Here is a 24796-nt window from a genome sequence, read left to right as displayed (position 1 = left end):
CAGCCATTATAGCCACTTGCTGCCGCTTCAATTGAGCTTAGTGGCAATTTTGCACCTCGGTACAGAAGGAGTAAGAGTTTAAGTAATGCAATCTGAAGCGCACCAAACCAGCTGGGCTCTTTGTTGCACCACTCTCCATTCTGCAGCGTCAAGTGCGCAGAAATGTTAACGCCTAACCGTCGCTCCTCAGCCCATGATTGTAGAACACTCGATCGAAGGGCAGTGGTGATCCGGTTGGACTTTTCTAATCCCGTCAAGATAGCCAACCTCCAGGCTAGGCCCTCGGCATCCCCAACCCCACAGGCAACACCCTGGCCACCAAAGGGGGAAATACATGGGCAGCATCTCCAATAAGAGCGATGCGCCCAGAGTACCATCGATTGACAACTTTGTGAGAGAAGCGGAATGGACGGCAGCGAAGGACTTGGATGCAGTCACTTGGAAAGGTGACGGTGGCCGCTTCTCCCCTTGAGACACGCACGGTTCGTGTGATCATCGGAGTGAGGTGTTCCCAGAATATGTTATGCGCTTCTGACGATTCGTCGTCATCGTTGTAGTTCCATTCTGGAACAGCAAATTCATGTCGCCATAGTCGCTCCGATAGTGGGCCAAATCGCCCGCACGCCACCGGCTTCCCTGGTGGTCGGCAAAAGTGCCAGTTGGCTGGCCAGAATAGATCATAGACCGCTTCCTCGGTGTATCCAAATTTCCATAGCGGGAACTCTGGGTGAGATTTCCTCGTTGGGAGAGTTATCTTTAAGTTCGCCGCAATCCAAGTGCCCTCGTACTCGAATATTCCAGTCTCCTGCCGGATGCCGGCGGACTTTTCAAGAAAGCATTTACGAACAATGCCTCGTTTTCCATCTGCTCCAATTAAATAGAGCGCATGAACTTGATAGAGTTTTTCTTCAGGGTCTAGGTAATGGACAGTGACACCCTCTGTATTGTGCTCGTGCTCCACAACCTCACATGAGGACCTGAGCGTACAGAATTCCGAGGCTGCCACCTGGTCTCGCAGCGCGACCTCTTTTGTTGCATATGCGGCGATTAGAATTTGAAACCACTCATGGAAGATAGGCTCAGAGGCACCTACCTAGTCGAGGTTGACTTTGAAGGATAGTAGTAGGGAGCGCGTGCTCCATATTATCTAACGTGAGAGGGATCGTCAAGAAGGGCTTGTTTAAGATTGTTGTCTTATGGAAATCCAGACTATCAAGCTCTGCAAATACAATAATCAGACCTCCGTCTCCTATTATGGCCTGGATAGACCCGAGATAGAGAAATGGATTTTACCTTGTCCTATCCACGCCATCCGCTTCCCCAAGCCCAGCTTCCACAGAGATCGCAATGCATCACCTGTGAGCACCACACCCCTCGGATCACTGGTGATCTCGTGTTCCTTCTCTAGAATAATGGACTAGATGTATAGGGAATTACGTCAAAGTCCGTCTGTAAGCCAAATAGAAGGGTATATTAGCGTAATATTATATATACGTACCTTAACTTGATACTGGGCGAGAAAAAGCCCCAGGACCAGACCTGATGGTCCTGCGCCAACAATAACAACATTCGTATCCATTCGGTCAACACTTTGAATTAATCCCTACCCAAAGTAAAATTTTAATTCCTCTGCAGATTAAGCGGGGACAATGAACGATATAAAGTTCCCTTTCCCTTCTCTCCACTAATAAATAAATGAAGAGCTTTGTACAGTCACAAGGCGATAGCAAAGTCTACCGAGGCTGAAATACAATTGCTGTATGGCCTGACATGAGTCACGAAAGACGGAGAGGAACAAAGTGGGACCTAGCAATCTCCTAGACCGGCAGGCTATCCTGTGCCGCCGCCATAGTTGCTCCGCGGAGGTTATAGTCTTTTGGGTGGTTGAAACACCCGACGCGTACGACTGCGGGGAAATCGCCCATCAGATGACCGCCATGTACCCGGTACATTACAGACTTGCAGGGGCCGTGCTGAAAATATAGAGTGTAGCGGATGATGAAAATCTCTCTGCGCGATGGAAAAAAAAGTGCGCTGGGAGTTTGGAGACAAGGGGAGCCGCACAGAAATGGATCAAATAGCTAAGATATCAACTGGCCCCAGAGTATTGGGGATATCGAAGACGAATCTTACAGTACGTTCAGGATGCTAGAATACCAGGTACCCTCGAATAATACTTGAAAAATAAGGGAATGCTCATTTCAAAAGCAGATGAAATCAACCTAGCTCTAGCTTGGAAATTCCTGATCTCAAGTTTAATACAGAGATATCGAAATTCTGAAAATGAAAGTGGCTCTTCCAGTAATCAAATCCAACAGGGCGGCTTATACCAACCAAAGACTGAACCTATACCAAAGTTTTGCTTTTACTAGCTTCCATGCAAGTGCTCTATTTGCCCAATGAAACAAGGTCTTGAATCAGCATTCATCTGGAAGAATGTATTTAGGTCTGCGAACTTAGAAGGCTATTTAATCCGCCAAGTAGGATAAATGGAAGGAAAGTCTCACAATATGGAATCTTGCCCTTCCTTGAAAACGATTTCGTTTTTCAATTTTCCCAAGGCAGTAATTTCAATCTCCACCACATCTCCGTTGTTGAGCAGCTGACGAGGTTTCTGAAACACACCCACACCCGCCGGGGTACCGGTCATCACTACCGTATACGCTGGGACCGTGGTGCCTGCAATTTGGACATAGATTAAAAAGAGAACCTATCAGAAATGAAGAGTAGCTTACTTTGACTCATCCAACTTAAAATTTGCTCTGGAGAAAAGATCATGTCGGTGTGGATGGCAGTGTTTTGCTTCACTTCTCCATTGACGCGGGTAACTAGGCTAGCCGTTTCTTTGGCCTCGTTGAAGATATACGGACTCACAAGAACCGGTCCTATAGGTGCAAATTTGTCAAAGGCTTTTGCGTAGAAGAACTGGCCTCCTGATTGCTCGGGAAGCTGAAAGAAGCGGCAGGATATATCATTGCCGATCGTATATCCGAGGATGTATGACGAGGCGTCCTCGGGTTCGACATTTAGACAGTCGCGTGCCGTAACGAACACTAGTTCCCCCTATCAATTCGATGTCGATAGTTAGCTCTATTATTTCAATGCGGTGATTGGGGTCTTACTTCATAGTCGGGAAGGTGTGAGGCGCAAAAGCGACTGATGGGGATACTTTCGTTCGGCGCTGATAACGAGGCCGCAGGCTTAGTCCATAATGGAGGATTGAAAGGGACATTAAGCTGTTTTACTTTGATTAAAAGATCGAACATAATGATTGTAGTGGTTTGATTGCATACGCTGGCCTCTTTTGCGTGGCTTTTGTAGTTGAGACCGACGCAGTAAATTGGGAGGTTTGTTTGGGGGATAGGTGGCAGAAGCTGTTGGAAACAGAACAATAGTCAGATCAATTCTCTTAAACAAAACAACGGAATGTGGTCCATACCTTTGCTAATGTCGCCTGTGTCACGTTCTTATCACCCAACAAGTCCTCAAAGGTCGGATATGCGTTGACTGAGGCGCCAATGACGGGCTCAGCCGAGGCACCTTTCGCAAAGAACTCTTCGCCTTTCTCCGTTTCGAACCGATATAGATATTTGAATCTTGCCATCGTACCCCGGCGATGTGACTCGAAGCAGCACAGTTTTGAGAGATTGGTAGAAATAGAAATTTCGGTTTTTCACTCAGACATTGTATGAAGAAAGCCGTGAAGTTTCCTGCCCTGACAAAGCATATTCTGGAGAGGGGATTACGGGCAAATACCGGGGCACTAGCGGAGTTGTCAGCAAAGTTACTCCGCGGAGAATCTTCACATCAATCAGAGCAGGCATTTTTACTCTTGAGCTCCGTAAATGGACTCGCCAAAACCGCATGTTCTGAATTTCCTGTCCGAGGTTTTTCGCGGAAAGTCTGGCCATGATCATCTTTACATAAACTCCGAGAAAATAGAATCACAGGGTGATTTTACGAGACATATATCTTCAGGAAAGTCATTAGCGCTCATCTGCTTGTTTTACTGTAACCAAATATATCCACTGAGGCTTTTGGGGGGCCTGAAAGCTGCGTGCCTGAACATCAATAATGTCCCTTTGGGTACTCGACGTGCTCGCGCTACTTCCCCAAAAATGGCAAAACTGGATTCTACCCCCATTCAGCATCCCGACTGTTCAAAATGACCCATCAAAGGTCCAGCTAAGCCGCATCGCGCACGTCTACTTTGATCACCATGATCTAGAAGCATTCGCCAGGTTTGCCAAAGATTTCGGGTTCATCGAGGCAGAGCGCAAGGGCAAGACAATCTACTATCGTGGTTATGGCAAAGACCCTTACATTTACGTCGCCTCGCAGAGCTCTACATCGAAGTCGCAGTTCAAGGGCGCTGCCTTCGTGGTAAAGGACGAAGAAAATTTCAACAAGGCCGCGAATCTACCAGGCGCTATCCGCAAGACGCTGGATGATGCCCCTGGAGGCGGCGAGATGATCACCTTTGCTCGTCCCAACGGAACTTTTCTGCATGTGGTACACGGTCAGGCTGAGCTCAAGATAGACGGCACGAAAGAGGCACCAACAGCAACACATGAATCTCATGGACCCTTCAATTACCCCTTTGAAAAGCTTCGTAGAGGCCAGTTTCAGCGATACCACGACGGCCCTGCCTTAGTCCACAAGCTTGGGCACTACGGCTACGTATGCAAGGAGTTTGAGACCGAATTGGAATTCTACACAGGCAGCTTCAATTTCGTTCATTCCGATATCCTATATCTGCCTCAGTTCCCGGATAGGGACGTCATGACGTTCATGCATCTGGATCTTGGTGCAGAATATACCGACCATCATACGTTGTTCTTGCAGCGTGCTCCGCCAACGGCTCGTGAGACATATGTTCATCATACTTCTTATGAGGTGGCCGATTTTGATACACAGTTAATGGGCCACCATTACCTTGCTAAGAAGGGGTGGACGAGCGTATGGGGTGTTGGGCGGCATATTTTAGGAAGTCAAATCTTTGATTATTGGTATGACAGTTCCAGGTTCAAAATTGAACATTATGCAGATGGGGATGTGGTGAATCAAGATAATCCAACAAGAAAAGAAGCTGTTGGGCCGTTATCTGTTTGGGGTCCAGAGCTGCCCAAGGATTTTGGAGATAACAAAGCAACATAAAAGCGCTGCCTGAATTTTGCTAATCTTTTCGATTGCTATGGAAAAGATCACGAAGCCTTGATTAATGCCAGCTCTCAATTTCTCAAAAATGGAAAAAGAAACTTGACTTTCATGGATCTCCTGCCTGTCATCGATCGATGTTTGGTTCATATCAATACTTTGTAATTGCTTTGACACATCTCTAAAGAGCGCGTTGTCCAGGGAATTGCCAGAAACCTTACTTGTACGCATACCAGAGCCCTTGAGCTCTTTGCTTGCTTTATTTTCTGGGCTAGAATACTTGCAGGAAGGATTTACCGCCTCGGTAATGGTATCCTTTCCGTACGTCGGTACTGGGATGTGGGACTTTCATGGGCAATCACCGCCGGAAGAACTTGCCGGAAGAACTTCCGCACGCCAGTCGTGATTCCCCCGCGGATCAATTGTACCAAATAATGGCTGACCAAGCCATTGTACGCCATAGGTAGCATTCCAATCAAGTCATTATTCGCGAACCGAACAGAAGTGATGTCTAGAACAGGGGCTCCTCGTCTCAAAAGCAATTTAATGATTTGATTAGTCCTTCTCCATGAGTCTATGATGTAAATATCACCATTGATGAATCGGACTGATATTGAACCGAGGTTAATGGTTTTCAGCAATTACTGAGTAACTAGGTCTTGCTACCAGGGACTTGTCGAGGAATTTCATGATTTCTCCTGCTGTCATAGGTTCTTCTGTTCTCCAATTACTTGACATAGCTGTAGAGCTCCTCGGTGTTCAAGTTGTCAGTACATGTCTCTTGGTAACCGGCTCTCCCTGTGTTTTGATCAAAACTGCAACTTCATCCATTACGCTCTCTCCTCATGACACAAGAACCTATATTTGCACTCATCACCGGCTGTAGCAGCGGGATCGGAAGAGAGCTCGCAATAGCCTTTGCGGCCAAAGGAGTGAAAGTGCTTGCTACGGCACGACTTACCGAATCTCTGAGCGATTTAACGAACCGCTACAATAATATTGAAAGCTTTCCCCTCAACCTCGATAATCCAGACAGCATTGACAAGTTAAGAGATGCCGTACTGAAGCGCACAGGCGGCCGTCTTACTTTCTTGGTTAATAATGCCGGGACGCACTACGCATCAACCGCAATGGACCTGGATATCGATGAGGTCGTGAAACTATTCCAAGTCAACGTCTTTGCCGTCATGCGTCTGTGTCAGATCTTCACGCCACTCCTCTGTCAGGCATCTCGTGCGCGAATCGTGCAGATTGGCAGTGTGACACGGAGTATACCGGTTGTATGGCAAGGGCCGTACAATGCTTCCAAGGCAGCTCTTAGCCAATATTCTAAGACTCTTCGATTAGTAAGACATGATCAATCACCACATATGATCTTGTCGAAAGCATTGTGATCTGACTGGAACCTAGGAGCTGATGCCACTAGGAATTGAAGTGGTTGAGATTGTGACTGGGTTCGTGCAAAGCAACATCCTACATCATGGATTACACGCTCCAGAGCAGTCAGTCTACCTCCCAATCAAAACAACGGTTGAAAATATCAAGTATCAAGGGAATAAGAATGGCATGTTGCCACAAGCATATGCTACGTCTGTGGTCGCGAAGCTCATGCAATCACGAGTCAGCCCCGAGATTTGGGAAGGAGCTTTGGCGAGAACTCTACGACTGATTTCTACGCTCCTTCCATTGCGGATATTGGTCAGTTATTCATTTACGGTGGCGATGCTCACGACTTGGTTGAAGTTATTTCTGACTCTAGTTATTTAGAACTGGATTCTCTTCCGGCGATTCAAGCTCGACCTTGTTAAAAGATGACCCAAGATAAAGGCCTTGCTAGGAGAGAATCATTCCTCGCTTAAATAAAAAATAAAACGCCTATAAGATTGATGTCATGAGGTTAGATGCAGATTGCGAAGTGTAAACAGCCCAGAAGTCACACCTACAGCCAAGCTATGTATCCGGCCTGTCTCTCGCATGCGAATTCCCTTGCATAGATATGCATCGCACCGCCCGCTATACCCAGAGTCGTTTTGAATTATATCTCTTTTGCATCGACATTTTTTGGCTTTTCAAGGCACACATTGTGAGCAGTTCGCGGACGCTTGAGTACTTTCAAGAATGGAATCAGATGTTAGCTAAATAGGCTTCAGAAGCAAGGAGCCTAGAAACATCGGAAATCCTGTTCAAATCTCATACAGTTTCCTACTATATTGACAGCTACCATTATAGCCATATCCCACGTATGATACTCATGGCGGACCACTAATCGCATCCTGCACGTGATCCTCTGTTGGCTCGCGTATTTGCCCCTTTCCAACCTGTTTGCCTTGTTTACGCTCTTGAGCCCTTTTTACCGTGAGCCGCACGACGCTTAAGTGGTACGCTCGTGGTTTCCCTATGTTTTTTCACACGAGCGCACCGTCTCCACTATTCTGTAATCCATATTGATCTCACCCAAGCCACCTAAGCCTATCGCGGAAAGGGTAATACGTGGGGTAGCTACTCGTGAATTCTTACTGTCTGTTCTGGGATTTGTGACTTGGGGCTGAATTATATTTTTTTGACATAGACCGAGGAAAAGGTTATATTTTTAAGTTCGCGTTAAACCTCTTTTGCTTGATCTGCTTGATCAGTTTCTTTTGCAACCCCTCTGAAGACACTGGATATCTCATGCTCTTGGCGCAATGCCTCCACCGCTTCTTTCTCCTCTCCCCCGCCGCACCTTTGATGCGGCTCAAGCAAGCGATGAATTTTCCAAGCAGTGGGCCAACCCGGGGGACATCTTTTCAGTGCTTCTTCTCCTCGGTGGTGATGTTGTTAATCGTGCACTAGCTCAGTTAGCAGGGACGAGGGTGAGCCCTGTAGCATTCTCATTTGGTATGCATCTGGTTCATCGACATGGCTACTTGACAGCCAAGGGAATATGACGCTTGACTACCGGTTTACATGTTATTGCTAACTAACTTTCCCCTTTAGGATGGGTTGCTTATGCTATGAGTGCGGTTGCCTCGGCTGTTGGGGAGAACAGGTTGATGCCGCCTCCTGATTGTGCATGTAAAGTGATCAACGCGGAAACGGGACATATTCGCGAAAATTCCAGCTGGATCATTGGCCGTATTGTGCGTGACTTTGGATCTTGGAGGCATGAAGATGTCGACGCATGCGTCGACAAGCTGCTGGATCTGAAATGGGAACAGCTTAGACAAAAGGCCGAGAGAGAGCGCCCAGGTTCGGGCCAGCATGTTGGAAGACCCGCGCAGTCGGGCCTCTGTGTATCCGTTTATAAAGCTGGAGATGCAAGACCCAGGCATCCAGGATATGACTTGGTATATTTAAGCGGCATTTTGACCGTCTTCTTGCAGCTCGGTGTTGCGGCAATCCCATGTGGATTATTCGGGGACTGGAGCATTCTTTTAATCACAATCTGCGGGATTGTGCTCTCATTTGCCATGGGTTATCCTTCGCAATGGGCCAAAGAGAAGTGGGCATGTCGGACTAGGTCCAAGAAGGTGGTTATTCTGACTCGAGGCAGTGGCAGTCAGCATGTCATCATTATCATCGGCGACGGACGTGGACTTGATCTCGAGGATCTTGCTACCGGGCCAATCAATGTTGATGTTTCCACGTCTGCTTTTACGAGGCTCTTTGTTATCGTCCTTGCCATCATCTGGGTTTTGCTTCTCATTACGGCAGCAGGGGTTCATGAGAATACATGGTTTCTGCTGGCCGTCGGCGGTATTGGAATCCTGCAGAACATTTTTGTAGCCGCACGGTGGCGTGACCCAGCTGCTTTTGGGGCACCTCTCATATTCGATTGCGTATTTGGTGAGACAAGTGTGATGCAAACCTTGTATCTTATGGAAGAAAGGTATCCTAAAAGCGGTAGGAACATGCTAGAAACATTCTTTCCTGGAGGTATGGAGCGTTTGAGCCCGGAGGAGAGGAAGAAGTGGGCTGAGCTCGAAGCTGCAGCTCATTCCACACTTCATATCAAGAATGTTCCCAAAACCCGAACAACATGAGTTACCAAACCTCATTACTTGTAACTCATAAAGTTCGAACTCCTTTAGATAGTCGCTCAGCATAGCGTATCACACGTTGGGTCATAGATTTATAATTAGCGCTTAATGAAGAACACGAGAATAAATACAGACTTATGAGCTTCCTCCAAGTCACTTAGATACCGACCATCTTCCATTGGAAATAATAGGAAGTAGTCTGCTTCATAAGTAATTATTTCTTAGTCTGTACGCTAGGTAACACTATGGAATTGGCTCTATGACGAATGCATTTATTTTTTCAAAAGGACAAAATTTGATCTACATCGTTGCATATGCATACCGAGGGCAGTAGGTACTTCTCACACATTATTCACTACCCAACTAATAAAGTAGAATTTAGCTCTATATGAGCGAGATATTCGTTCTTGTCTCGTTAACCGATTCAGGCCAGGATTTTTTAATGACCTTGAATGACCCTAATCGACGAAACGTGCTTTCATCTCCCGCCCCAGCACGCTCTATCATTAATCCCATCGACGGGCTAAGAAGAACACACCAAACACCCGAGTGTATTATTGCTCTTCCATGACATCAAACTTGCCCACTGCAATGGGATGCTCCACCTTATCTTGGCTTAGTGTGCCTGGCGGTTGTTTGATCCCTAGAGATCGCTCCTTCACCAAAGATTGAATAAGGAACACTGTTGGCTGATACTGAAGTTTTTCCCCTGGCACATCAAACGTCCGCAGCTCAAAAGAAGCATACAGGAGAGGAGCTGAGATATTTATTGTGCCATTTTTAAGGATCTCTCCCATAGCATCAATCTTGATCTCTTCCATCGAGAGAAAAGATACAGGCGACTGCAGGCTTGTGTTATCGTTATATCGCGTCATAAATTCGTGCCTAGTCCCCCCTCTAGTGCGGCCCAAGACCAGGATGGCGCACACCACTTGGCTGGTCTCTGGGCAAACCATAACAGACCCGGAGGCAGGGATGGAGCTCTCTTCAGGCTCTGTAGGTTTTGAGTCTCCCACATTAAACTCATGGCAAATCAGACTCCCAGATCCCTGCAATATATCGACCTCCTATTTGTTCCTGGATTTTGAGAACAATGCCACAAATAGCCGGTAATCGGTCGTGGGGACTAGTCAAGAGGCGTGGTGTATAATGCATATCCAAACCAGTGTACTAACTCAATAGTGCATCCAACCGTCTATCTGGAGGAGTGTCGGACCTCAATCTGCGCTTAAATGCCACCCTCCAATCCTGAGGGTTGAAAATTGAGTGAAATCCACCTTGACTAGAGCTTTGAGAAATCTTTCGGCCATCTTCATAACACGTAACATCCCTGCATCGGAGGATGAGCTGCTGTTCTGCATATATAATGATCCAAGTTGGTAAGACGGATTCTTCATATATCCAGGCTCTATGCGCAGCTGCCCCATGAGCGGTAGATTAAGATGTGTAGCCACGGATATATATACTGTTTTTTTCATCGAATTTCAGCCTCAAAGGTGGACGAGGACGATCTCGCTGCCGCAGGAAGCTATCGTGAACGGATTGAATTGCCCCAGCTTGTATAGTAAGATAAGAATTGCCGAAAATATGCTTGATCTCTCTAATTTGTTCCTTCTTGTTCTGAGGATCATCTTGAATGATACAGAGAACATCTATCCATACGTATCTCACTTCTAGGCCTTGAGCCACTTGAATGACATCTTGGATGGCCTTTGGAAGAGAGGCGTAATCAATTGAATCTTTGAATAACCCGAGAGTGGCCTTCTCGAGTTGAACCGGCTGTTTTTTTACTCCCCATGGATAGCTCAGTGCTATGTAAGGCTCCCTGGTTCCTAGCATTACATCATTCTCAACAAGCCGTAAGGATGGGAGTATGTCGGGCTTCCGATGTGCTCGTTGACCGCGTCCGATCTTCACTGTGAACTGAGGCAGTGTCCCAGCCCTATTCGTGCTACAAGATGGATGGCGCTCTGAGCATATAGAGGACCATCTTTTGATAAGCGTGAAGACTTCTTCTGAGGTAGGGTCAAGCGGAATCTCTCGAGTCTTGATATTTCGAGCGAGTTCTTCGTCTATAGGTGAAGAATGAGCTGCCTTGATCACTGTGCCATCTGACTTGGCGTTGATCCTGGTAAATTTATCTTACCTGGGTTAGCAAATATAGAATAAAGCACACCTGATTGACCAAATCCGGCGGTTGGCTCCAAGGATTTCTCTCTCAAGGTTTCATCAGAGCTAGCCAAATGAGGGACCCCATTCCATTTTATCGAAAAGGCAGGTCCAGGGTTAAATTGCCGTTCCACCTCTATTCTATCCCACTCGCCTCCGCTAGCCTTGTAGAGATATTGACAGAAGGGACATCCGTTCAAAGCCAAGGTCTTGAATGCCTGGAAACTAGGCCACATGATTTCGGGAGCCAAGGAAATATTCGACAGTGGAGGGATATTTTTGCATGATGAGCATAGCAAATCCCTTGCTCCTGTGAATGCCATGGGAATATCATTAATTCGAGGGAACGCGATACCGTCAAAGTGTTCTTCTCCCCCTGATGCAGGCACGTAAGTGCGGAAACAGTTGGGAGATGGGTATCCAGTAAAGGAGTTTGTGTGCCACCCCCTGGGCTGACCTAAAACGCCGCCAAGTCCAATGCCGCCAACGCGACTCCAGGTATTCAAGCACCTAGATGATGAACAGATGATTGGACTGGATTTGCGGAGGCTGAAGGTAGAAACTATTTATTGGTCGCCTCGGTCGCAAAAAAAAAATACGACTCGCCGATCCTCATTGTCCCATCGCATACAAACGGACTTCTATACCATATTGATCATATTGAAGATTGAATCACTGAAGTCAAAGGTAATGATATTTCAAGTTCCGTCCGATCACTTGAGTCCCATGATATTTATTCATAAGATTGACTTCTGAGCCAAAAGCCACTTTCGTTTGAGTCCCCCATGGCCTATCATTATTGCCTTCATGCCCAACGCCGATGGGGCTACGTTTCGGCCCCCACAAAGCCATAGGCGCCTAACTCGTGTCAATATCCTCCCTTTTCCTTCGTTCGTTTCACATTTCCAAATGTCTACAAGAGCCGCAAGAAACTACTTTGGACTTGCGCTAAAAGTTGCCAGACATTATCCGGTATAGATAGTATAATAGATGACTATATCATGGATTCAAGAAAAAGAAAACACCTTCGCATTTACCCGCTTGACGTCATCCTCCAAGGAACTGCCGATGACAAAACCATCATGTACTGATGTTGAAAATAACGCGGATATTGGCGGAAACCTTTTGCACTGTTCGGAAAATACGAGATTTGATATAAAGCACCATTTCCATCATAGTCCCACTAGCCATATCTCTGCACTAAATCTCTCATAACGTCGAGGACCCTTTCAAGGCAATGAGTTATTCTGATAGAGAACAGAGGTTATATTGAGGCATGACTTACTGTGTGCGGAGCTTCTGGTCATCGACAAAAAGTGCCGATACATGTGTGTCAAACCTCCTAATATGATATAAGCTATGCAGGTCAGGACGAAGCAGCTAGAATGACTCACAATCTATAGAGATCTAGACGGCCTTCAAAATCCTCTTCTGGTGGTGAAATGGGCACGAATCTATTATAGGCAGCAACATACTCATCCCCAAACTTATTACAGGCCGGTCGCCACTGACCAAATTCATCTTGGGTATCGAGCTGATTAGCATGGATAGAAAGGAGTGTTTCATAGAGGAACGAACATACATTCGTTATGTGCAAAGAAACAACATGCATCAAAGACAAGAGGCTGACCATTAGTGATATCAGTCCCCGCATTTGCGTGCCAAAGGTCTCCGTGTACAAGCGAAGGCTTCACTTTTCTGCCGTCACTCTCGAGTGGCCTTAGAAGCCTTGGAATAACTTTTTCAAACAAAGCATGGGATAGGATATCGAGCTCTTCATTAGGCCCTTTGCTTTTCATTTCCAAGTCAAGCGCCTGCCTCATGGTTTTGGCGAAAAATGCCTCCCAGCTATCTTCCCATGTCACAAACTGGGGTAAATTTCCTGCGTACGTGGTGATGTGAAACCCAAATTTGCCGGTGGGAGACACGCTGTTTTGATGCAGCGTTGACAGGAGAGCGGCAAATTTGTGAGGGTCGGGTAAATCGTTTGTCATTTCTCGAAACTCGCAGAGGAAAAAGTGGGTGTCTGGTGTAGTAATATAGGTACCACAGGCCATGGGCCTTGGAACACTTCCTGGCAAGACATCTTGTATTGCGCTTATTGACTGAAATTCGCCCTTGACCATATCTAGGCCTGATTTATTCACAAGAGTCTTGATGAAGAAGGATTGCGGACTACCATCCCAAAGCGAAACATCTATGCGACCGGTTTGCCCCCAGAAGCTGACACCATGCTTCCTGGTAGATGTGACCTTGCATCCTTTCGGCAACTCTGGGTAGGCAGCCATTCAGTATGAATGATCCTAAAGGCCACCAAAGACTTGTAGCTTACCTTTAAGAACGGCTGGGTCGATCTGAGAATCCGCATTCTCGAATGCATGGGTATCTGCGCCGTTGTCGTTCATTTTCTATTGAGTAATTATGTCAAGTTCGATCGGCCTACCCCTGGTTGGAGATAGTCGGACTCGAGCGCTGGCGTAGAGTGCTCAAGTGAGATGTAGGAGGCGGTTAACCGTGCCCTGCCGAGCCTCAGATTTGGCCCCAACTTGACGGTCTTCCGAGAAGCGAGCACAACAGCCGGGAAAATCGTAGCAGCCAACTTCTATCATTATTCCAGCCTCTTTTTGCTCCTTTTCTAGCTTAACCTCGGTCTTCAGTACCCTGCCAGTGAAATCCCTATAATTCTTTCATGCCAGTGATCAACAGGGTACACGACCATGACGCCGTTGTTCTCTAGCATTTCTTGTCCAGTTATTATCGCGACAAGAATCCCTGGCCCCCTAATTCCAACGTAGGCAGTTTTTATAGCAGCCTTGAGCTTTATTATTCTGGCCACACATGTCATAGTCCCGCTTAGCCTCTCATTGCACAGCTCCATAGTCGTATACAGCGCCGTGCCGGCCGGAAGGACCTAGTGTATGCATATCATGGGGATATTATGCTCCTCGGCAATTTTAATAAAATAAACTTGCTCTGAATCGATTTCCTGGATCCCCCTTGTAGTTTTGCGGATATTCTAGCGGATAACCGGTCAATAAAGCCTTACCAGTTGTAGCATCTACCACGCTGACACATAACTTATTGCCTGCAGGTGGTAATTTTTGCGTTTAGCTCATAAACACCTCATGGTACCCAACCCTGGAGGTTGAACTGTCTGAGATATCCATAATAGATCACTCTGGACAACTAGACACCACTGGGATGAAAACTTCTTGGAAATTGGTGGGAAGAACCGCGTGGTGTGTAGCAATACCAAATTAGCGCGAATGTCAACCAACAAACTTGAGTTCAGTTTCTGAACGGCCAACCAGGTTGTATGTTTTGCAAAGCAGCAGTCTAGGCTCGATACCTGATACTCCAGGCTTGGATTTATGGCCTCGGGCCAGCATGTTGTTGGCCTGGCGCTTGATATTTTTAGCAAACTCTCCCATCATCTCTTTCCACTATCGTTGTGGACGCTGCTAATAGTAACAGAGGTCAAAATAAGTAACCACAAAATATCTGATTTAGGTTCCCTAACCCTTCTCGATCATGCCAGTAGCCTCCGGAATTAGCACGGATCAGTTCAAGATTTAAAAAAGCCATATCTCTTTTAAATAGTCAAGTCAAACACGGCTGGTCAAAATATGCGCGGTGATCATCCGTTGCTTTTGATAGCTTGATCCAATACATAATCCCTATGGTTCTCGTACTACATGACACTGAGCTTGTCTTAAGTGACAGGCCGTTTCGAAAAAGGTAGATCGGTAACTACTTGGCCAGAGAACTCAGGATGAGGCCGTAGAATCGTTGAAGCTAGTTGAGGTCTTGGGACAAGATTCAGGATGGCGAAAGTAACTTCGAGCTTGTATTGCGTCTTTTATGGCATTGATTTCGTTCTGTATTGAGAATTATCAGAGGAAAGATCGGTAGATATTTCCATCGGGAGTAAACATAGCCAAGGTGAATAATATTGAGTGCAACATAGTAACCTTACCTTAATTGAGACGAACGTACAAAAACAAAAACATGTGTCCGCCCATGTTCATCTTCCATTCATTCCCCTTCACACCTGGGGATACGAAGTTGAATAACAATGGGGGAAAAAAGAAATTCGAGTGGGGCGAACCGGGATTGAACCGGTGACCTCAGCATCTTCAGTGCTGCGCTCTCCCAACTGAGCTATCACCCCAGTAGATGTTAAATAGCCCCCAATCTTGACATTATAATCCTTTCTCTCAAGAAACCTAAATCCTACCATGCATATGTTTTAAATGGAACCCAAGCTGTTCCTTCTCTAGAGTATCACCAATACACTAAACAAGCCTAGTGATCAACATTTTGTGGACCGCTTGACGCCAGAGGTTTTTTCCAATTCTGATCTTAACTTCATGGCAAAATTGCAATTCTTACAGTGCAATTCTTTTGCGGGCACTGATGATGGCTGATCTGATTCTCCTCGTTACATCGCAAACCCTGTGCCAGGCACTCGATGGCATGCATATGCATTCAATGGCGCCTTGATGAACAACTTCAGTTCATATTTTAGGTGACTGATTCTGTGTAGAGGCAGAGTCGCAATATATAGAGCCTGTTGCGGACTTTTTAATACTTCAGATCGTGGAATTTCCTTGGCACAGAGTAATACAACAAACCTTCAACCCGTGCAGCATTTGCACTGTTGTGAATCGCCAACTGATATTTGAGCTACGGGCATTTTTGGGATGATTTTAATGGTAGGGATCCGCCTCCTAGTACTAGGGAAGCTGTTTTCGCTATGTGAGAATTGTTCTGAATTAGCTTCTATAGTGCGGTGGCTGCTGATGTGACCACGACGCCACCGATAATATATCCGGCTATTTTCTTCAACCGACATATGTGAAGAAACGAGATTGTCTTGAAGTTGCTATATCTCCAGTGTATAATGGACGCTCTGCTGGTGGAATTGGATTCCATTCGCAGAGTGCTCCGAGTACATAGGCATGACTTTTCTCCGCCGATTGTGGATAATGATGTGTCGATAATAAACGGCGAAGCGATGAAGCTTAAAGGGGCTTAAGAAGATGAAAAACCCCTTTGCGAAATTAGAAGTGGAAAATCCTACCTTGAATCTTCGCAGCGGAGCATTTTTCCATTGCCTACACCTGGGTTGTTAAACATGGACCCGTTTTGCTCTTTCTTTGGTGGGCATGAATGAGTTTTGACAAAAACTATATAATAAGTAAGGATTTTTGATGGAGATAGGCAAAAATAAAGTGTTTTTGATGGGGCGAACCGGGATTGAACCGGTGACCTCAGCATCTTCAGTGCTGCGCTCTCCCAACTGAGCTATCACCCCACTTGATGACGTTATACAAACTTATTTTCATATCTCAGTAGAATATAATACCCGTTTTTTACCTGGCACATGGGTTTATGAATTTAAGCTTCATATTGCACTGCCAAAACTCATGGATGTTTGAAAACATAATATTATTCTCTACATGAGGGCATATTCTCTCTCATGGGTAGTTATCTGGGAAATTGGGACTAAACGATCAAATAATTTAAGACTTGAAGATATATATATTTCAACGCTCGGGTTGTAGATGTCGGCGGCAGAAAATATGAGAGCGAGCAAAAACCGGGACGCTGCTCAAGTTCACCCCTGAACACCCCTACGTGACAGGATATGCCAGTATCAGAAGTTTTATGGTGATAGAGAGAAATGTCTAGAACTCGAGGAATCCCAGGACAGAGAAGGCAGTGGACTACACAGTGCATGAAAACGGTTCTAGAGGGTGGAGGGCAAGGATACTAGATCAACTATCATCAAATGTCCTCTAGGTTGCTATCGTCACTCACATGGAAATATCGTGCACTCGACCTCAGAGTTTAATAGAAGGTTTCCCCATATCCCACCTGCCGTCCACATCCATTGGGGCCATGTCCATAAATGGCGCGACTCACAAGTAGACATGAGCTGGCTGTGAGGCTCCTACCTGGATATCTAGCACCAGAAAGGTAAAGCAAGTCCCCTTGCCCTCCTTTCAAGCACACAGGCCCTGGCACCAGTTCCAATAAACATGTCCATTTTGACACGGATCTGGTGGTGCTCTTACCTCCAGGGGCCTTCATTATGAATGAGCCGACCTACGTATATAAGGCATGCTGGGCCGGTACTAACTTTGTATCAAATAAGGGTTGGCGGGCATGGGCCAATGTATCATATTCTGGCCCACATGCGGGGCTATAAGACAGTTCACCCGCAACTGGCTTACCATCACTAAAAAAGTTGTAAAATATGTCCGCTGAATTAATCCAATATCCCACCTCGGCCTCCGAATAGGAAGTCAAAATGATTGGCAGGAGCGTATAGCAATTTCACGCCAAAGGCCAAAGTTATTCGACATATGCAGCTAGAAGGTATTTGAGTCACATGTTTTAAAAACAGTTGTACAGTCTCGCGCTGTACCGGGCCAAGGCCTAAATTATCCCAACCGAGATAAAAAATAAATGAAGCCCTAAAATATTGTTTGAGCTGCAGACAACAAATATCGCCGCGCTGGACCATAGAGCAGAAAGTTCTTATGCCCTATCACATGTATCCGGAAAACTCATGAAAGCTCTGTAAGCTCGCTGAGACTTGATCAATTACTAGAGGTTGGGCCGCTTCCAAGACTCAAGCGCCAGACTTCAGTGAGGACAAATTCAACATTTAGAGATGTCAGATTCGCGCAAATGGATTTAATTCAACATGCCTATGAATTAGGTGGGCTACAAGCATAGTTATCATCATTTATTTCCGACAGGCTAATCAAATCATGGCTACTATGATCCTCATGCCAAACACCATGATCACTACAATCAAAAGTTTACTCAGAGAAATATGCCAGAGCAATCGTGTCTTTAAGGGCCCAAGATATAGAAAGAAAATTGAACCGAATCCTGGCTTGAATATCAATAGACAATGTAGAAAAAAACGGTACAAAAAAATCAATAGTAAAAATGAAGGAGCCAATCACGGTATAAAGAAAGACTAAGTTGGATCATGCTTCTTCTTCTCCTTGCGAGAGAGTGAAAAAAAGATAAATTTTGATGGGGCGAACCGGGATTGAACCGGTGACCTCAGCATCTTCAGTGCTGCGCTCTCCCAACTGAGCTATCACCCCTTACATGTGAAGTGATTTTTTATTTAGATATAGGACTCTGCACTTGCGACAGTAACATTTTCATCCGTATCTTTCAAGATTCGTGAAACCCACAGAATAACCAACTATAGTTGGTTTTCTTTCCTTTCATATGAAAGATTGCACTTTACACATCTTCTTATATTCGAGAACGTCACACGAGGCTATTTTCTTTTTAATAATATACAATAAGAAAAGAGTGGACAACAGGCAAACTAGAGAGGATCTAATGATCTTCGTATCTTCAGTCTACACTATTGCGACAAATTACCTATCGGTTTATACTGAATTGTTCTGTCGCTACTTTATCCATAACATCCTCCTCTAAACCGAATCTATCTCAACTTAATAATAGAGTATATACCAAAGACGCTGAAGTCACTGAATGAGCAAAATCTCATACCATACAGAAGCCCTTCTGATACACCGCTGCACCAAAGAAATTTATCGATCCATTTTTTGCTACATTGGGAGCTAGGATAGATCTTATGTTTGATCCTTTAACCTGATATTGACAATTCTAGGGCAATTGTTATCGAGGGGGTGATAGCTCAGTTGGGAGAGCGCAGCACTGAAGATGCTGAGGTCACCGGTTCAATCCCGGTTCGCCCCACACATTTATTTTTCTTTTGCTTCCATCCCCTCGTTGGAACTGATTGATGTGAAATTTTTTTTTTCTACAGATGCAAAAATCTTCATGATAGAGCAAGGCTGATTTGTTTTATTACATTGTACATATCGATTAATATTTGTCTTCTTATACACACCGTCGATTGCCTGACACATTCACCACCTTGCATGGAACTAACTGGATACGATTGGTCATCGCTCATCTTCACTCACGCATATTCAAGATACTTCTTCCTTCCTTCATTTATCTGTTGCACTCTGAAACCTCTCTAATTAATTTCCAACCATATCCTTCTAGACTGGCCTTGTCTTTAGTAATATCGAAAGCTGGCCAATTGAATTTCTCGCCCTCCTATCACATAAGTCCGTGTGGTAAAAAAGACGGTCAATGTGCTCCTTCAGTTGCCTGAAGATGGAAATACGATTACTTCTCCAAGAGACTATGCTGAAGACTGATTTGAAAAGGAGAATGCTTGTTCAATTGGAGAGGACTTTCAGGGAATTCAAAACAACAAGCGGCATCTACTCGAATATGTCATTGGGGAATTGTGATTCAAGTTATCTCTCGTCCCTCGTTAGGGCTTTACATCATCAAACTTTTAGTCAAAAGACTATCGAATATATCAAGCCAGCCCGTCCGAGGATCAGTCGGGTAAACGAACATCCAGCCAGGCCAGCCGCTTCTGATGATCTCAATCAGATAACGTGGCCAGTGGGAATCGAACTAAACGACAGTAGCGGCGATCGTTTCTATTTCCGGGAGCGATCTTCACTCTATTAATCTGATTGGGAATACATCCAACGGTCTGCAGAGAAGTCTGTCGGAACGGCCAAGCGAATTAGAATCCCTATTTCACCCGCTCGGGAAGCCGGTGAGACGTCGGCACCGACATTCTAAGGCCCAACGGTGGAGAAGTAGATTTTGGATCCAAGCGACAGTCGTTTTTACTGGGTTTTCGGAAGTGTCCATTCTTCGTCAGCATTACGGACGTTTTCCGGAGTGTTCATTTGTTTCAAGGCTTGCTTACTGAGGGTAGACTCATCTTCAGAGTGGGGCCCATTCGACTCTGCCCATCAGTGCGGGTCGCGCGAAGATTTCCAATGCTCCTGTAAGCAGATCTTGAACTATAGAGCTCTGGCCCTAACCTGACAAGGAAGGTGAGCACTAGACTGGAGAAGACATGACACAATCTGAAAACATGGTCCCGGGCGAGCCACTCCCTGAGACAGGCCACTCTATATCCTGGACAGCAATAGATTCTTAAATATGCTCGGCATCCGGAGGTCTAGACAACCTTCGAGACTCTAGACCCCATTTGTCCACTTTTTTGCATCTCCAGACAGAATGCGGTTCCTTCGAGCAGGCTGCCAGACAGCCCTCATCGCGGCAGTTAGCGGTCTTGCCGCAGCCACCAGCTTCAAGAATGGACACTACGACTACATAGTTGTCGGTGGCGGACCTGCCGGCATCATCACCGCCGAGCGGTTTATCGAGGCTGGCAAGAAGGTCCTGCTTTTGGAAAGAGGCACTGGCCCAACCGTTGCTACCGGGGCCAATGAAACCCTCGTTTGGGATGACAACTTGACTTCCATTGACCTTCCTGGATTGTCAGCCGACGTCGGCTCCCTTGACGTCTGGGATGAATATATGTGTACCGACACAGCCGGTTATGCTGCCTGTGTGCTGGGTGGTGGAGTGACAGTCAACTATATGGTTTTCGTGCACCCTCCCGAGCACGACTTTGATGATAACACGAACTGGCCAGAGGGGTGGAAGTGGAAGGACCTCAAGCCTGCTGCAGACCGGCTGTATGAGCGTAACCCGGGTACTGTTTTGCCATCGGCCGATGGAAAGCGTTACGACCAGGGTCTCTACACTGCGCTTCAGGGCTTGTTCAGCAAGCTTGGCTGGAAGGCCGTCGATATGATTGCCCAGCCTAACGAGAAGCACAAGGTCTACAGCCACCCATCTTGGAACATCAAGGACCAGAAGCGTGCGGGTCCCGTCCGGACCTACCTACCCGAAGCTCAGAAGAGCAACAAATTCTCGCTGCGTCTGGGAACCAAGGTGCTCCGTGTTGTCCGTTCTGGCAGCCAAGTCACTGGCGTCGAGGTCGAAACAGCCACTGGAAAGACTGAGATCATTACTCTTGCCCCTAACGGTCGTGTTGTCCTCGCTGCTGGAGCTCTTTCTACTCCCCGTCTGCTTTTCAACTCTGGAATTGGCCCCAAGAAGCAGATTGAGACGGCCAAGAAGAGCGGCATCAATGTCCCGCCAGAGCAGGAGTGGATCAACCTTCCTGTAGGCGTTGGTCTAATGGATCACCCTATCTTTAAGATTTATGCTAAGACTCCCGGTGATTACGGCATCCCTGACTACGACAGCATCCTTGACGGAAGCGATACGACCGATATTAGTCTCTACAGACATAAGGATGGACTGTTGACCCAGGGTAAGCACCGTGCGATCTTTTTCACTTCGGAAGAGCTCCATGGCAAGACTCGCTACTACCAGGGTTCATGTGCACCCCAGGCGGATTCCGTCCTTGAGATTACGGCCTACATGACTCACGGTCTTACTTCTTCTGGTATTCTGGGCCTGGACTCGAAGCAAAACACTGTTATCGAGAAGTCGCCATACCTGCAGACTGCCGATGACCGTCTCGCCGCCCGCAACTTTGTTCAAGGCTTCCTTGAGAATATTCGCTCTGATGACGGGTTTGAATTGATAACTAACCTCAATACCTCCGCTGTCATTGCCTCTTTGACTACCGGTGACCACTACGCCAGCTCTGCTAAGATGGGTATTGACGATGGCCGCAACAACGGTACCTCTGTCGTTGACACCAACACCAAGGTGTACGGAATGGATAACCTGGTGAGTTTCAATATATTGTATCAGCAATCAACGGCAAATACTTACCCACCTACCATAGTACGTTGTGGACGGCAGCATTCACCCTGACCTCCCAACCGGTAACATCCAGGCCACCATCATGGTTATTGCTGAGGCGGCCGCGAGCCGCATTCTAGCTCAAAAATAAGTTATTGTATTTAAAATTAAGTCCATATAGATGTACAGATACTCTCCAGAGGGAATGTTGATTACTTTCAAAGTCAATTTCTGCTCAGGTTTCGGCTTAAATGAAAGCCCAGTCCTAAGAATTCACGAAAGAAATCGCATGCCTCATCATGCTACGCTTTTTAGGTTTGATGAAACATTTTGTAGCGAATGGTCCTTAATCAGGGATTGACAATCTCACTCAGGTTTAGTACTGATTAGTGATAGTCATTTACATGGGGTTTCCCTCTTCAATACGCTCAGCATGGGACTTGCTCACATTGACATGTAGTGTTTGGGATACCGCACTGTCCTCGTTGCTTCGAAAGTCTGTTGCTGTTTGGCTACGATATCTGGTTGTTTAAGTACAAGCCGGTTGTTTAATAACGGTGAAGAGGATGTCACTATAACCAAGGAACGCCGAGGCATTACATTTCAAGGCAATTTTTGAAAAAAGAAAGCCATCATGACCAGGTAAATATGGCCCTAGTTGCTATGGTACAATTGGACTCCTTCTGCTGAAAGAAAAGAGGAATAATAGAAAGAAACCAGTAAGAAAATCAAAGGTCATTGGCTTTACCAAGCATCCACGTCAAAGTTCTCCTCTCCGAAGTAGGAGACCACAACAGTGCGGTCCGAGAATTTGCGGCCGGCGAGCGCTTTGAGAGCACTAGTGGCGGACTGCTCATCGATGAATTTGACGTAGATCTTGCCGACACCAGGCGACTGACGGCTGCTGCTGGAGGGGCGAGGAATCTTCAAGCTCAGGACCTGTCCAAACTTGGCGCATTCCTCGGACACATCCTCACAAATCTCCTCGTAGTCATCGTTATCAAGTAGCTCATCCACGGTCACCATGTTCAGAAGCTGCAACACACGACCAGCCTCCATATCCTGAGAGGTAGTTTTGGCGAACATCGACATGGCATTGACACCCATGTCCAGACCAGCAGCTTGGGTAGTTCCAATACTGGCACGGGATACCTTAAGGTGGCGATCACCCAATTCCATACCATTGAGGCCTTCGACGGCGATGGGCGTGGCGTTGGGATCAGCATACTCGCAGAAGGCGATACCCTTTTTATGAGTTAGTGATAATCAGAATAAAAACGATGTCAGAAACAAGCTTACCCGGGACTCCTCGGTCGATGCATCCTTGACCAAAACAAACGATTTTAGTTCGCCGAAGGACTTGAGCAGCATTGTCACAGGCTCCTCCGGAATATAAGCTGGAATGTTGGAGACGCAAATCTTGTTCGGTGAATCCGGCACCTCGTTTAGGAGCACGCCTTCCTGGTACTCCTGATCAGCGCTTCCGTTGGGAACAATGTAATCCTTAGGTCGTCGGATCTCCAGTCCCTTGTCCCCACTATCTGCCATGGTGATACCGTCAAAAGCCAGGGCAACCGTCGCATCATTTGGTGACTTGAATTCCAAAAGGGCAAACGTCTGGTCTTCAGAAAGCTGGGCGGAAATGCAGGGGTCGACGCTGTGAATGACATTGAGGCCATTCAGCTGGAGATTGAAGAATGACATAATATTATCCCCAGTCGCGCCCGGGGGAACGTTGTATGCAAAGAGACGCTTTGATTGACGAGAGTTGGATGGCTTGAGGGCAGTGTTCTCAGTCGAGCCAGCAGGCTGGTTCATGAAAGCCTGCAGACGGCTGGGATCCATTGGCTGCTGGCGGGGAGCTCCCGGCAGAGGAAACATGCCCGAAAGCTTGGCCTGCTCAGCAGTCACATTCTCGTATCCCGGAGGCTTAATGTCCCATTGTGTGAGGCGACGCTTGCGTTCCAATACCGACGGAACATCGGTCAAATCTGGGGTAGGCTCCTTCTTCCGCGGGGGAGAAGCGCTCCGCTTGGCTCGATCTCTTCTATCGCCACCACCTGCAGCACGCTCGTTGTCGCGTTCCCGACGATCATCGCGGCCGCCACGTCGAGGTCTCTCGTCGAAGAGGTCCCGTCGTGGTCTGTCATCAAAGTCTCGGCGACGGCGATCACCACGGTCCCCTCCAGCGCGCTCCCCTCCAGCGCGCTCCCCTCCAGCACGCTCCCCTCCAGCACGCTCACCCCGGTCTCCACGATCTCCACGGTCTCGGTCCCATTCGCGGTCGTCCCGACGACTGGAGTAGCGATCCTCACGCTCGCGAGCGCGGTAATCTCGGCTCGAGGAGTAGGAATTGGGCTCCTGTTCGCGGCGCGAGCCCCGTGAGCCGTAGTGAGGTGAGCGAGACCGGCGTCGCTCTCCTCTTTCAGGTCGATCGCCACCCCTCTCACCCCGATCGCGATCACGTCGCTCGTCGCGCTGAAATAAGTTAGTCGCAGCCATACGGAACTGCAAAGTTGGTACTTACGTAGTGATCACGCGAACGTCCAGAGTCTGAAATCATTAGAATCAGAGCTTCAAGGGAACCTTTGATGGCTTACCTCTGGAGGAATATGTGTCACCGTTCATGTTGGGCTTGGGGAGTGACTAACTTCTCTCGCTGGTACCTCAGCGAAGGGGAAAACTGGAAGCTCCTGCAGGGAGCGGTAATAGCCATACCGCCTACCAAATTTGGAATCACTGGCAGAATCTGCTTATCGGAATATCATTTGGATCTTTCG

At 46.8% G+C, this 24796-nt stretch overlaps 9 protein-coding genes across 9 annotated transcripts; 4 read left to right on the top strand and 5 right to left on the bottom strand.

The window, feature by feature from the left end:
* Nucleotides 1-274: 274 nt before the first annotated feature.
* N7462_000338 (putative monooxygenase) lies at nt 275-1579 on the bottom strand (the record flags this gene model as incomplete). Its single annotated transcript, XM_057072064.1, has 3 exons — nt 275-1089; nt 1294-1417; nt 1499-1579. The coding sequence occupies 3 exons, from the start codon at nt 1577-1579 to the stop codon at nt 275-277; spliced, it is 1020 nt and encodes a 339-aa protein (XP_056938594.1).
* Nucleotides 1580-2503: 924 nt separating this feature from the next.
* Nucleotides 2504-3604, bottom strand: N7462_000337 (fumarylacetoacetate hydrolase family protein; the record flags this gene model as incomplete). The annotated part of the gene is made up of 4 exons (XM_057072063.1): nt 2504-2679; nt 2736-3063; nt 3123-3374; nt 3440-3604. The coding sequence occupies 4 exons, from the start codon at nt 3602-3604 to the stop codon at nt 2504-2506; spliced, it is 921 nt and encodes a 306-aa protein (XP_056938593.1).
* A 470-nt stretch (nt 3605-4074) lies between these two features.
* N7462_000336 (2,4,5-trihydroxytoluene oxygenase) lies at nt 4075-5157 on the top strand (the record flags this gene model as incomplete). The annotated part of the gene is made up of 1 exon (XM_057072062.1): nt 4075-5157. One exon carries the CDS (start codon nt 4075-4077, stop codon nt 5155-5157), a length of 1083 nt encoding a protein of 360 aa, XP_056938592.1.
* Nucleotides 5158-6002: 845 nt separating this feature from the next.
* On the top strand, nt 6003-6855 carry N7462_000335 (SDR family oxidoreductase; the record flags this gene model as incomplete). The annotated part of the gene is made up of 2 exons (XM_057072061.1): nt 6003-6503; nt 6568-6855. Coding segments are annotated over 2 exons (789 nt in total), but the record flags the coding sequence as incomplete, so codon positions are not given.
* Nucleotides 6856-7841: 986 nt separating this feature from the next.
* Nucleotides 7842-9179, top strand: N7462_000334 (uncharacterized protein; the record flags this gene model as incomplete). Its single annotated transcript, XM_057072060.1, has 2 exons — nt 7842-8034; nt 8134-9179. The coding sequence occupies 2 exons, from the start codon at nt 7842-7844 to the stop codon at nt 9177-9179; spliced, it is 1239 nt and encodes a 412-aa protein (XP_056938590.1).
* A 551-nt stretch (nt 9180-9730) lies between these two features.
* N7462_000333 (uncharacterized protein) lies at nt 9731-9997 on the bottom strand (the record flags this gene model as incomplete). The annotated part of the gene is made up of 1 exon (XM_057072059.1): nt 9731-9997. One exon carries the CDS (start codon nt 9995-9997, stop codon nt 9731-9733), a length of 267 nt encoding a protein of 88 aa, XP_056938589.1.
* A 2629-nt stretch (nt 9998-12626) lies between these two features.
* On the bottom strand, nt 12627-13750 carry N7462_000332 (uncharacterized protein; the record flags this gene model as incomplete). Its single annotated transcript, XM_057072058.1, has 4 exons — nt 12627-12687; nt 12740-12866; nt 12928-13617; nt 13678-13750. 4 exons carry the CDS (start codon nt 13748-13750, stop codon nt 12627-12629), a joined length of 951 nt encoding a protein of 316 aa, XP_056938588.1.
* A 6718-nt stretch (nt 13751-20468) lies between these two features.
* Nucleotides 20469-22167, top strand: N7462_000331 (putative cellobiose dehydrogenase; the record flags this gene model as incomplete). The annotated part of the gene is made up of 2 exons (XM_057072057.1): nt 20469-22001; nt 22060-22167. The coding sequence occupies 2 exons, from the start codon at nt 20469-20471 to the stop codon at nt 22165-22167; spliced, it is 1641 nt and encodes a 546-aa protein (XP_056938587.1).
* A 593-nt stretch (nt 22168-22760) lies between these two features.
* On the bottom strand, nt 22761-24579 carry N7462_000330 (splicing factor u2af large subunit; the record flags this gene model as incomplete). The annotated part of the gene is made up of 3 exons (XM_057072056.1): nt 22761-23261; nt 23316-24494; nt 24544-24579. The coding sequence occupies 3 exons, from the start codon at nt 24577-24579 to the stop codon at nt 22761-22763; spliced, it is 1716 nt and encodes a 571-aa protein (XP_056938586.1).
* Between the last annotated feature and the right edge of the window lie 217 nt (nt 24580-24796).

The sequence above is a fragment of the Penicillium macrosclerotiorum genome, assembly GCF_028827735.1.
Source record: "Penicillium macrosclerotiorum strain IBT 26536 chromosome Unknown utg000001l_segment0_segment0, whole genome shotgun sequence".
NCBI classification, from domain to species: domain Eukaryota; kingdom Fungi; phylum Ascomycota; class Eurotiomycetes; order Eurotiales; family Aspergillaceae; genus Penicillium; species Penicillium macrosclerotiorum.
This window is presented reverse-complemented; position numbering and strand designations above follow the sequence as displayed.